Below are 12,889 nucleotides of genomic sequence, written 5' to 3'. Positions count from 1 at the left end.
GTAGATTGGTGTGGCCTAGACTGAAGTGGTGTAGGGTGCAGTAGCAAAGAGTGCAGTGGTATATACTAGATTGGCAAAGAGTGCACTGGCATACAGTAGAGTAGTACAGGGTAGAGTACAAAGGAGTGGAGTGGTGCAAAATGCAGTGGCATGGAGTGGTGCAAGTGGAGTGGTACAGAGTAGAGTGCAGTGGTGTAGAGTGGAGTACTCATGGTGTGGTATCCCACTTCTATTAAGGACAACACATTTTTAATAGAATTGACCATAACATTTGCACATGTGGCAAGTGCATCACCTAGTTCAATGATTTGTTTTGATCATAATAAAGTATTTGTTTCCTACACACTTCAGAAATAGCAAAAACATGCTTCATTTGTGTGTTAATAATTCTGAAATTAAAAAAAAAAAATTAAAAAAAAATCCTACCTCCAGTAACATTTTCACATAAATCCTATCACTTGGAAGTCAGAGATAGAAAAGTAAACAACCACTCTTGGAAGACAGCACCTGACATTTTGCCTCAGTCTTTGAATGCACAGCAAATGTGATGAGATAAGAACAACTATTAGGGCCCTATTAACAGAATGTGAGTTCTTGGAAGAATACTGTAAACACATTTTAGGCAGCAGGAGGGACAAATTGAACCTTGAGAGCCTAAAGCAAATAAAGCCAGCAAATGGAAAGCCAGAAAGTGTGAGTTACAAAGCCAATGAGTAGAATGCATTGCTAGGTCACTTTAGTGAAAATCCCCAAGATGTCTTTAGCAAACCAGACAGCTGCGCTGTCTGGAATGCTGCAACCTAGAAAGGGGTAGTGGATAAGATACGTAGCAAATGAACAGAGAGGTGAATTGAAGGAATATGTAATGACAAGTGGCAGGAAGCAAAATTATGTGGTGAGGTACATTAAGGCTAAACAAGGAGGTAAACAGGGCGTACATTAAATACAGCAAAATGGATGGAGAGATATATGGAGAGATGGAAACAACAATTACGTAGAACAATTAGAGAGAGACAAAGTAGAGAGGCAAAGAGAGGTCAGAACAGTGTGAATGAAAAAAATTAAGTAATAGAGTACTTTCAAAAGAGGGTAAACGATATATAGACCAGTGAGGAAGAGAGTTGCACTTCAGGAATGGAATATGTAGATAGAGATGTAGAAATGGGCAGCATCTGAGCTAGAAGAGGTGAAGTAAGTGGAGCGCTAGATGTCAGACAAATCAGTAGGAAAGAGGTGGTAAAGGGAGGTAATGGTCAGTAAGACAGTCATATAGAAAAGTGAAGCAGAAAAAGGGTGCGCATTAAGTTACAAATGTGGTAGAGACAGGCAGTACAATTTGAGAGGTAGAGCAAGAAGCACAGTAAAGAAATTTGAAACAAGCAGAGATGAGTTAGAGAGCTGAAAAGTGTACTGAAAAGTTGAGGTGAACAGTACATAAGAGGGAGTTAGAGCAACAAAGAGAAAGATTGTTTAGGTTAGGTGGGGAGACATGACTGAGCTAAATAGGTGAGGCAAAGAAAAAAAAAAGAGGTAGATTAAGAGAGAGATTGTGGGGAAGCAGGAGTAGGTAGAAAAAGGCAGACAGAAGAAAAGAGGTTAAGAGTGAAGGACAGGTGAGAAAGAATGAGGAAACAGTGATAAGTGTGATGGAGGGATGAGAGGTAGAGAAAAGGTTAAGCCGAAACAAAACAGAAAAAGCAGAAGAGTGGCAGAGAAAGGTGAACTATACAGGTTAATCTGTTTTATGCACATTGCCATGGGATGTATGACAGTTCCCTTTGTTAAACACAGAAGAGGGTCTGAGGCACTTGGATGATGGAACACCCACTGCCCACTAAGGCAATGCCTTAAATCCTTAGCAAATTCCTTCTCAATTTGTTAGATCTACACAAATGTTTTTCTTAAAATTGCCACAACCCAAAATAAAAATACTCTAAGTTCCTCTGCTATTTTTTATTTATTTTTAAACATTTTCCAGAATCCTTCTTCCAATGCCCAGCTGTGGAAAACAAAAACAAAAACTCACTACAGCATGACAATATGAACTACATTTCAGCAGAAATATATTCTGTGTTTAAGTGATATTGTGCAAACCTAGTTACAAAACAGCTGAAGTCAGTGGTAGGTTTCATAGTATGTAGACCAGAAGAAAGGAAAGCAAGCTGGAGCGAGGATTATATAAGGCTCAGGGTATATAGTAAGGCAATAGAGGAACTCTTCCTGGGACAAGACGAGATGTCCTTTAGGTCGAGATGTTGGCACACCTGCATTGCAGTAATCAACAGACGTATCAATAGCACTTAGAACAAGCATTTGCAATACAATGGGTCTCATGTTTGCTCGAGTTAGAGCCATTAGCTCTGTAAATTCCGAGCTGGACTTTTCTTGCACTTAAATTGAAAATGAACAGTAACACAGTTGACATAAGCAAGCTGATTCAAAAGCACCACAGCCGCACAAAGGAGACAAAAGGAAAAAGAAGTTCACACGCAGTCAAACATATTGGCAAAGTGCAATTATCCATGTAACATGGTCAATGGCCAAGGCAGTAACAAAAGTGCCCAAAGGAGTGACAAACTTAAACCATTTACCAATGAGAACAAAGGATATTTGAAAGGCAAGCCCATTAACGAGTGACTGTAATGGGCGTGGGGTGGGTGTGGTTAAAAGCCCAAAGATGGATTACAACAGGCCAGAGCTCTTGCGCGCTCGACCTAAAACGGTTAGAAACACCACCAAACCTTGGTGTGAAGCATCATTTATAGGTGTTTGGCTAATTGTGAGCATTGATCAGTCCTGTGGTGTGCATACCTTTGATATAAGCCTCTCAAAAAGGAAAAAAGCTTCAGAAATCATTAAAAAAGAGGGTCAAGCAGGATAGATAGTATAAATGTGAACATAAAATATAAGCATGTCTTACCTTTTCAAAATGGGCTTCACATTTTAGTTTACGCAGCTCCTTTGAGTGCGCCATTAAGGTCCAGTCTTCACTGACGCTATCCCGATAACCCATAGATACGTCCAAAGTAATCATAGCATTTTCGTCTGTAACATAACAAACAAAAATTAACAGTAAGAAAAATGGCATAAGCTAAGAGATTGCATTTACAATTCCCAGTGGATCACGTAGGGCAAATCTACAGTGTAGATATGCATTAGCATGAGCTACAAGAGAGGTACTATGTATCAATGCATGTTCATGTGCAAGATGGCTGCAAAGATCATTGAGCAGCATCACAAAACTCATTATCACAGTGATTTTTGTGGAGGCACTAGTGCTGATTTACAGTTCAGTGCTTCTCTGTCTGCATGGGACAGAGACACAAGGGGATCACCTTGGTTAGTTCTGATTAAACATAAAACCTCAGATGGAACATAATACACTATGTATACGTAGCGAGCAGGTAGATTTCCTCATACCAGAAGAGTCCTAATACCACACTGGCATCAGCAATGAGAAAACTCATTCTGCTGGCTCTTCAAGTTGCCTATAATCTACTTCAAAGGATACAAACTATATATTATTTTTCCTTTTGGTGATGCTCCTTCGCTCTCATGCTCATGGCAGCCGTGGTGATTTGAATCGGCTCGCTTATGTCAACTGTTTTACTTTTCATTTATAATTTATGTGGCACGGAAAGTCCAGTTAGGAATTTACAATGCTAATAGCTAACTCGAGCAAACACGAGCCCCATTGCATTGCAAATGCTCGTTTAAAAATAATTTTATACATGTTTCCCTCCATCATAGTGGTACATAATCCAGAAACATTAATGAATGAAAAAGATCATATAAAAAGGGAATCAGGCCTGTAGAAAATACTTCATAGAATTGCAGTGGAATGGAATCCAGACCTCAGCATTTGTTATTTCCTCCCGAGCAATTGGGAACTCCAGAACCTCTTAGTTGAGTAAGTTTAGTTCACACAAAACAATAGGTTCTGGCCAGTAGCTCAATTCAACTTTATTTTGGGAGAATAGCAGCACAGACAGAGCAAGCAGTCATCTGAAACTCCCCTATTTTAACCACATCAATAAACAAACACCCACAATTATCAATCTTTATATCACCAGCAAACCATCCTTTTCCTTGAGCCAAAAGGGTGACTCCGCACGGGGAAGAGTGCTTGCCAGGTGCTACATGTACCTCACATCCTACGTTCCAATGTCACTGAATTCTAGAGGAGACTCATCTTTCCAACCTAAACATATAATTTGAGGTCTGAGAGTATGAAGATGTTCCCTAATGAGCCAAGGACCTCGTTCCATTCACATTCCAGCTTAGACCATGAACAGTTTGCCAACTATGATTTGGCATATTATTCATTAGATAAAGTGTTGATTACATTGGTGACCCAACTGCAACTTTCCTGTTTTTTTCCTTTTACACCCTAATTGCAGAATTACACCCCTTGTGAACCCACTGACATCCCCTAAAAATCACGTGGCTCCATCAAACTCCACAAGATCCCATAAACCAAGCATTAACCTGCCAAAACGTTTCCGTCCAAGGAGCCGTTGCCCCCCTAGTCTTATTCTGCACCCTGACCCCCATTATTGCTCTAACTAAAAAGCCAGGACATCAAAGAAAAGGAATAACGCAGCAAGTGACTGCAGCTATGATGAATTTAGTAAAGGTCTCCCACATCAAATGCAAAGCACCACTCATGGTAATAACAAAAATTAAGTGAGGTGACCTCACATCATTGATAACACCTTTTAGTGTCGAGGAGTGTTACCCGGACTACCCTGAACACTTTTCTCAGTAACTCCTTAGCAGGATCGGGACAGTAAACATTTTGATTCTTATTGTGAATGCTTAATTTTGCAGGTTTGAGCAATGAAACTTTTGCCCCAACTTTCTGAAGTGCAGGAATAAGTTCACCAAGTAGCCATCGGAGCACCACCATCTATTGGCAAAAATCCAACCTAACACAAAACTCTAAACCAAAAGATTTAATAGGAGCAGGTGATCAGGCAGCATTTACAAATATGCTGCCAGAGGATAAACTTACCACTATGAATGAGTATGGTCCTGGACAATTCAACAACCTTCCTTTAGGAGTTTAATGAAATGGAAATAACCGGGCTCTCTGGATGAAGCAGTCCATGTCACAATCCACAAATTGAGGGACATCTTGTCTAAACAACATACGTCTGAGCATTATCGCCTTCATTTTCTTGAGGGATTTCCAGCACTTGTCAGTAGTTCCAACAACTTGCAGTTCTCAATATCCTCTAGCTTAGAGATCATACTTCTTATCTTAAATCTTTTGACCCTCCTCTTGGATCTGAGCTGCCTAAATGGACTGTCTGAACAGCAGAACAATATTCAATGTCATTCAGGTGGCTATTTACAATCCCCATGTTCTAGACATTTTCCGGAGGAACACCTGTGGTTTAAAGTTCAAAATCTGTAAAGCTAGCGAGTCCTTTCTATCCCGATGCAGCTGGAGTAGTCCACAAATAGAGGTTACTTTGGACTCACAGAAGGGCCATCCTGCTGCTAGCCATTGCTCCCAAAACTTAAATTGGGGCCTAGAATGCCAGTCTATGACTTAGACAAGACAGTTTTCAGAACACAGGCTGGCGGGGGTGTCATTTGGTGAGCCTGGCAAGTCTTTGCGCTGTATTGACTCTACTTCCAATTCGAGACTGAGGGTGTTATAGGGCTACCTGCATCAGAAAAGGAGTAAAAGTATTTCAAATGATCCTGTGTATCAGATGCGTGGTACAGCTAGGCCACTAGCCTTTCGCATTCCCACACTTTACAAATCAGGAATTGCAGATTGTACCATACAAGTACTGAATCCCTTGCCCAAAAGCTTCATCAAGTGAAGCACTGTTGACAGTTTTCTACATTATGACCATCAACCCTGGGAAAAGCAGATAGCCCAGCTGAGGAAGTGGGAAATTTACAAATAATTGCTAATTCATTCCCCAAAACTGGAGATACACTTTCCCCGTCACCCTGCTGATAGGACCCATTCTGCGGATCTACATCCTCCTTCCACAGTTTAGAAGAAAGCATGTGTTTATCGATTTCTGTTGGCATTTGGGGGGGGGGGGGGGGGGGGGGGAGAAGGAGGGGGGGGGTAGAGGGAAGGTGGCACTGTAGTCCTCTGCACAAGACTGGCTTCCTTTGCCTGCTAATTCAGTACTGTGGTTGTTGATATTGAGCAGGCTGTAGTATCTCCCAGAATGCTCGCATTTACATCAGTATGGGTCCATTTTGAGCCCAGTTGGGCCATAGAAAATGTGTGGCGGTAGCTGCGAGAAGAACCAGCATCCCCCCAGGTCCAGAGAGAGCAGTCAGCTGGAAACTTTCCAATCCAAGGTAAAAACGATCTTATTCCTCCACTTGACAATTAGAGACAATATTGCCAAACTTGCCCATTAGCTTTCTTTTCCTGCATAAACAGTGCTGCTGATCATTGGCAGGTCTCCCTGCATTCCGCCCATGATCAGCCATGTGCCTCAATCTTTAAAATCCCATGCCAAGAGTTTCCATTTTGAGGAGAGTAGTACCTTTCCTTCTCCTATGCCCGCATCTCCGCTAAGAATCACAAGGAAATAATGAGCTACTAATCTGTGTGGAAAGTAAAAAAAAAAAAATGGATTTGTGGCACGCAATTTGGATGTACGAAAAAAACACAACGAAGGATCTCATGTAGAGCTCTATAGATTCTGACTTAAATCAGACGGCCGTGCTGTGGATTACTCTTCATATTAATTTCAGAAAGAGTTTACCCTTTAGAATGACTTACCTATGGAGTTCTTCTCCTTGTACACAATGTCAAGCTGCAGAATTAAGAGCAAGAACTGGAACCAGGGAGTCATTTCATTGCCGGGGTGGGGAATGTGCATCGCAAATACAATATCATTGGCCTCTATTAGTCTGCTGATTGCGTCCTCTGAATCTCGTATCTTTTCACACTGGTTTTCGCCCCATGGCATGAACCAGCTCAAGCTGTGATGTTTTTTTCTTAGGTCCACACATTTCGAAGACAGGAAGTCTATTGCAGTTGTGGGTCCTGGAGCTACAAAAACATGAAAAAGGGAAGTACATTAGAATCATTACCAACTGAATCCCAATTGTTAAGGTATTTTTTACAAAGCATACTAACTTGAATTTAAGAAGAGAAGTGCAGATAAATATATCATTTAACATTTGCAAGAGGAAGAACTTAACAAAAAAATACCTGATCAGTACCTGCCTGAAGACAATCAGGAGGAGAACAGTACAAAAGTAACACCACAGCAGGTACACATGTATAATAGTGCACCAATGAGAAGTATGTTTGGTTTGCTTGTAGGTTATAAATCAAGATACACAGTGCTTAGGTTATACTTAAAAAGATAATGTCAACAGAACCAAAAGAGACACTCAAACCTCTATGATGTTTAATACTATGCTCTGGTGACAGAGCGTAGCGTAGGAGGAGGCACCAACTGCTTGTGGCTTGCGGCAGGCCGCATGTCGTTCAGCAATCCTGCCCGCCGCCTCCAGCGCCCTCTCCATCGCCCGTTTCACAGGTTGCCCGGAGACACACACAGCAGCACTGCGGCGACGGGAGAAAGAGGATGAACACGAACAGGTGAACGGATGAGTCACAGGCATGGTGGCACTGAACCCCGCATTGACTCCACTGAGCGTAGGAGCAGGGGGAGACTGGTGACGTGCCGGTCCACCACCAGCCTGACTGCTCCCCAACCTTACCAGTACAGGCATTGGTGGTGCTGCCAGCGCTGGTACTTGTGTTTGGTGCTTGGTGTTTGGGCTGCTCACCCCAGCAGAGTCCAGCTGAACCCAGTTGACCACAGCAGCTGCTGCTAACGCTCTGTCCTCCTGTCTCCTTCCTAAAAAAGGAAACAGTTCAAAACTAACTTAAACCAGCTTGCTTTTAACCCTCCTATTTGTCAGCCTCACACAGGCTTGTTGAACATCGAACCTTGAACCTTGGCTTTGTCTCCGTTTGATCACACTGATTAATGATCCAGCTCCTGCCCCTCCCACTCTCTCACCGCCAAAGGGGGTAGTTAGCGAGGTCCGAAATTTTACGAAAATCTAGAATACGCTCAGAAGACGCTGAAAAGAGAAGAACCGGAAAGCCACTATCTTCACAAACAGATATATTAATACACCTGCGTACGCGGCACAACACCTGGCATAACCACCAAGAATCTTACCAAGCACTCTACTGAGCAGCAGAGCAATAGCAGCAGCAATAGTAACAGCAGGCTGCAGTCGTAGCCAAGGAGACCTCAGCAGGGCACGGTGGCATTAGACCCCCCTATAAGTAGGTTGAGCCCCGTACCACGGAAGCGGCCAAGCGAGGCCTTGGTGTGGCTTGTGGATGGGTGTGGCTCCACCCCACCCACTCTGATCCTCACCTCCACCTCTTTAGACATTCTCAGATCTGTGTACCTGAATCTACTTTCAAACAACTCTTAAATTCCATCAATAGAGCCTAAGAGTCTAAACATGAGATCCGGCAGCAAATTGCAACCAAGCCACAGAAGAAGTCCACCCTGAAGCTCCCTCCAGCATTCAACGAGGAAACAAATGAAAACATTGCAACAAGTTGGAGCCTCTGCCAAGAACCAGGATATTAAAGCTGTTCCCTTTCTTGAAGGACCCAATAGCTGCAAAATACACTATCCCAGATGCCTCTGCACTTCCCAGTCTGATTATCCCAATCAAGAGGAATACTGCACTGGAAACAAGTGGTTTAAGTGGCTCACATCAAACATTAATGTCACCATTGAAATCTACAAATCTATTAGCAGCCAAATAAGATCAAGACTTCATATCACCCTATCACGCCACTTTTGGCCCTGTAAAAAAACTTTAGAAACTGTAGCTCAAGTCCACCGGTCTTTTATAACGGCAAACGACAATTTCTATTTACTTTCCTCAATGCATGGTTCTGTTCAGGCTCCCACAGCATTCAACCCTTCAGCAGCAAACCCAGTAAAACAGCCTTAGCACAGCCCACATACAGACAAATGATGGTCCTGCTCTCTTTCCCTCTCAAACAACACAGACTTGATACAGGCTTTCGAAGTTAAACCCTCCATACTGAGGACATCCACCCCTCAAATCACTCAGAAAGTCCAGCTTCAGGTAATATTACTCAAAAACCGTCAGTCCAATCTCAGTGCATGTGAAATAAAAATTGTCTCATTATCCTCTGACGCAGTCAAAGGGGATCACACACTAGCAGCCCTCCTGCCCAGGGACGCGCAGTCATCCCCTGTTACAAGGATCCCCCCAGTTTACCACTAACGCAGGGCACACCTAGGCAGGACGGCAACGAGCCGCACCTAGTAAACAGTCAGCACACCTCTTCCCCTTTGTGGAAGCACAACCAAACTACAGGGAAAAACCAAACACAAGCACTTGACCAAGTACACAACCAGGAACCAACCGTCAGTTGTGGTGGGAGTGCCTACTTGCAACCCTACAATATCCACTGAAGTCCTAAATTTCCAGTCAGACAAGCTGGACACACAAATTGACATAATGAACCTAATGGCCGAGCAAATTGCAGGAATAAACCAAAAAATGGAAGTCCTCACATCTCTAATAGTGAAACCACAGGCACGCCCCACACCAAATCAAGATCTATGTGCTTGCTGCCCAATCATTGACAAACTAGAAGTACTTCCAGATGTTCTGTCACATATTTTAAAATTGCTGCAGTACGCCAGACATCAGGAAGTAATAATGACATCACCAACTGTAAGCTCTACCCAAAAACTGGAGGTGAACTCCAGCCAACACAAGCAAATCTGTGGCTTACAAATGCCTACCATTCAGACCAACCCCTCCTCTCAGTCATCTCTCAAGGAAGTTGTACCAGAAGGACAAATCTGGTTCAGCAACGACACCTCCCATCCAAAAACTAACAAAAAGAAAACGCTAAAGCTTAAGGAAAGCCAGGAAGAAGCAACTCGATCAGAAGGACGGGACGTGTAAAAAGATAAACCCATCTTCACTAAACAACCTGCCAATGCAGCCCCAATGAAGGCCGACAAAGACACCAGCACACTGGGCTGCAGTAGCCTGTACGACCAGGCAGATTCATCCCTGTCAGCCTCAATGTCAGACGAAACCATCCTCCCCAAAACGAACCATCTCAAGATCAAGAATAAGCTGTCATCAGCCCACCATCATTCATGGGGTGCAACAGGTTTGCAAGAGGATCAAAAACAACAGCTCATACCCAATCCTAAGCAACTCCGCCGGAACCACATGGTACAACCTCAAACCGCAGGATCAGAGACCAAGATGATATTGACAAACAACCCACCCCGCAGTAAAAGGGCAAGAGCTACCTTTTAATCTCATTCAGACCAAATCGGCCCAACAGACCTCAACCGATCACAGAGTGAAGCCGGGGCAAATATCGATCCAGGCCCACATCTCCCTCCCAGAGTCTCGTCCAACACCAAGTGATGCAATCACAATAATATCACAGCCTTCCCACCCCAGAGAGAACACATGACAAACAAACTAATGCCAGGTCAAAAGGCTACACATCTGCCCAAGGGCATAAATCCGCCAACGCAGATCCCCCAAGAACCAACACAGTGAAACAACTAACTGTTCATCCTTCAAACAGTAGGCTAATAGTAAACACAGGTACCCAAGGCCACTCAATTGTTGAAAAACTTGCCACCCCGCTAAGTCAAGACTCGTCCACGAATACAGTAACTCCCCTCCATGGGAACCAAAGTCCGTTATTTCAAGGTCCAGCAAAACCTGACAGGGCATTCATCTGAGAAGGTTCCACTCCTTGCCCACGGCCTCTTGTGCACCACAAAATACCAAGCACCCTAGTTGCACATAATGCTTTTCCTCGGCTATCACTGCCATCAATGCACGAGGGATTCCCCCTTAAGCTGCGGTTTCAACCACACTACAACTCTCAGAGGAACCATGGCATCCTGAATAGAGGGAACATTGTGAGACCCTTAAAAGCAATCCCTGAGCTTAATGCCCTGTCCTCCGCAGATCTAACAACTGTAGAATTTCAACCAGCCAAGGACAACAACTGCCCAGAAGCCACTCTAACAACCTGGGAATCAGCATAAATAGTAGATCATATTCTGGTGTTTGCTTCACACTTTGAGATCTGGGGGATTTCGATGATCAGGCCAGAGTGGGACAGATTTCTGTATCCGCTCCTAAGCTTTAATGCTCCCACAGTAGCAGATGAAAAACCCACAACGGTCTTGAGGGGTGCCCTAGGTGTTTCCCCCACGCTTCTTGGCAACCCAAGAAATCACCCGACTCAAATCCAAACAGCACTTGCCAAAGCCAGATGGAAGTGGCCGCTGGTGGCCCTTAATGCACCTCACCTCGCATGAGAACCACTGCAACCACGGGCATGCCCAGGCCAAAAACATCTAAGGCTTCTATCCTGGAACATAGCAGGTTCTCAATCATTGTTGGAAACAGGCTCCCCACCCAAAGCCTGGCACAACATGGTTATATTTGCACTACACTAGAGGAAACCTGGTCACAACAGGTTTTTCCACTGTCGGGTTTCACGTCCTTTCAAATAAGTGCAGTCACGCACAAGCAGCATGGAAGGCAAAGTGTGGGTCTAGCAGTTTACTTCTCATTAACCATAAAAATAGACATAGAAGATCTGCCACAAGAAGACAAAGACTGCCAAGTGTTCAAACTTTGCAACTGGAACTCCATCAACAGGCCACAGTTGCTGCTGGTCAACGCCTATGTACACCCTGGCTCTTTTTGCACACAAGCTGCAAAATAAAATAAAAAAAATTAAAAAAAAGGCTATTAGCAATCATTATGTACCACTGCCAGACCTACCCTGATTGGGACATCATTCTGACAGGAGACTTCAACTCGAATTTAATTAAGACACAAGAGGAAGATGAAACACTAAGCGCTGACAACTGCTACTGGAACTGCCCAACACAGGTTTCATCAACCTTTACTCAATGTGATAATTTCAAATAAAATATTCCACTTCCAGTGACCACTCCTACAAAATACTGAACTTAAGATCCTCCTTGCCTGTGCATGACCCTGCCCCGGCACAAATGAGCTCAGCAGAGCAAACAAGCCTGAAGAAACTACGCAGGTCATCTGCCACAATAAACCCACATTATCTTTATCTGCAAAACTGCTGATGTTGGAGAGCCTTAAAAACCACAAACATATAATGGATGTCTGGTAGGAGTTCAGAGTTAAAGTACTCGACCAGCATTCTCCTAGCAACCAATCATGCCCAATTTGTCAAACCACCCAGGTCCATCTCTAAAAACAAGCCTGACTCCTCAAAAAAGCTCAAAGGAAGCTGGCGAGACACTTGAAGGCTCGACCAGGCAACCAGCTACTCAGAACTGAAGAACTCAAAGAAAGAGTATAAAAGACAAATATGCAAAGACAAGGCCAAAGATAAGAACTCTTTTTGGCTAAAATTAATACACGCCGCAAAGGGAAAAATCCCAGGGAATTCTGGGGCATTATCAACAATCTAAACACCAGAGGGAACTCAATCAACAACTCTAATATACCTGAAAAGACCTGGGTGACTCATCATAAGACAATTTTCACAGTAAAGTACCACTCCCACGGAAATACCTCGCAATTGCCAGCATGAACACCTGTGACGGGAAACACCTCCTTGCCGGACAACTGGAAGACGACTGAATTCACCTTGTTGACTGACAGGACACACCGAGTGCTCCTAAAGGCCCATCAGGAAGGAGCCCCCAGGCCTAATGGCCTTCCACAAGCCATCTTTAGGGAAAAAGCTGCCTTCTGGTCAGAAGTGCTTGCCTCCTTACACCAGAAAATAAGTCTAGGAGGAGGAATCACTGAGAACTGGCAGGGCTCTATAATCAGT

General features: G+C 43.7%; 1 protein-coding gene across 1 annotated transcript in view; it reads right to left on the bottom strand.

Moving 5' to 3' along the window:
* WLS (Wnt ligand secretion mediator) overlaps positions 1-12,889 on the bottom strand; it is a 275,288-nt gene that overhangs the window by 185,915 nt on the left and 76,484 nt on the right. The window contains exons 2-3 of the mRNA XM_069232457.1: positions 6,767-7,039; positions 2,921-3,045 (exon numbers count right to left, since the gene is read on the bottom strand). Of these exons, the coding sequence (XP_069088558.1) occupies positions 2,921-3,045; positions 6,767-7,039 (398 nt within the window). The remainder of the gene's footprint in view (positions 1-2,920; positions 3,046-6,766; positions 7,040-12,889) is intronic.

Source organism: Pleurodeles waltl, chromosome 4_2 (assembly GCF_031143425.1).
Source record: "Pleurodeles waltl isolate 20211129_DDA chromosome 4_2, aPleWal1.hap1.20221129, whole genome shotgun sequence".
Lineage (NCBI taxonomy): Eukaryota > Metazoa > Chordata > Amphibia > Caudata > Salamandridae > Pleurodeles > Pleurodeles waltl.
This window is presented reverse-complemented; position numbering and strand designations above follow the sequence as displayed.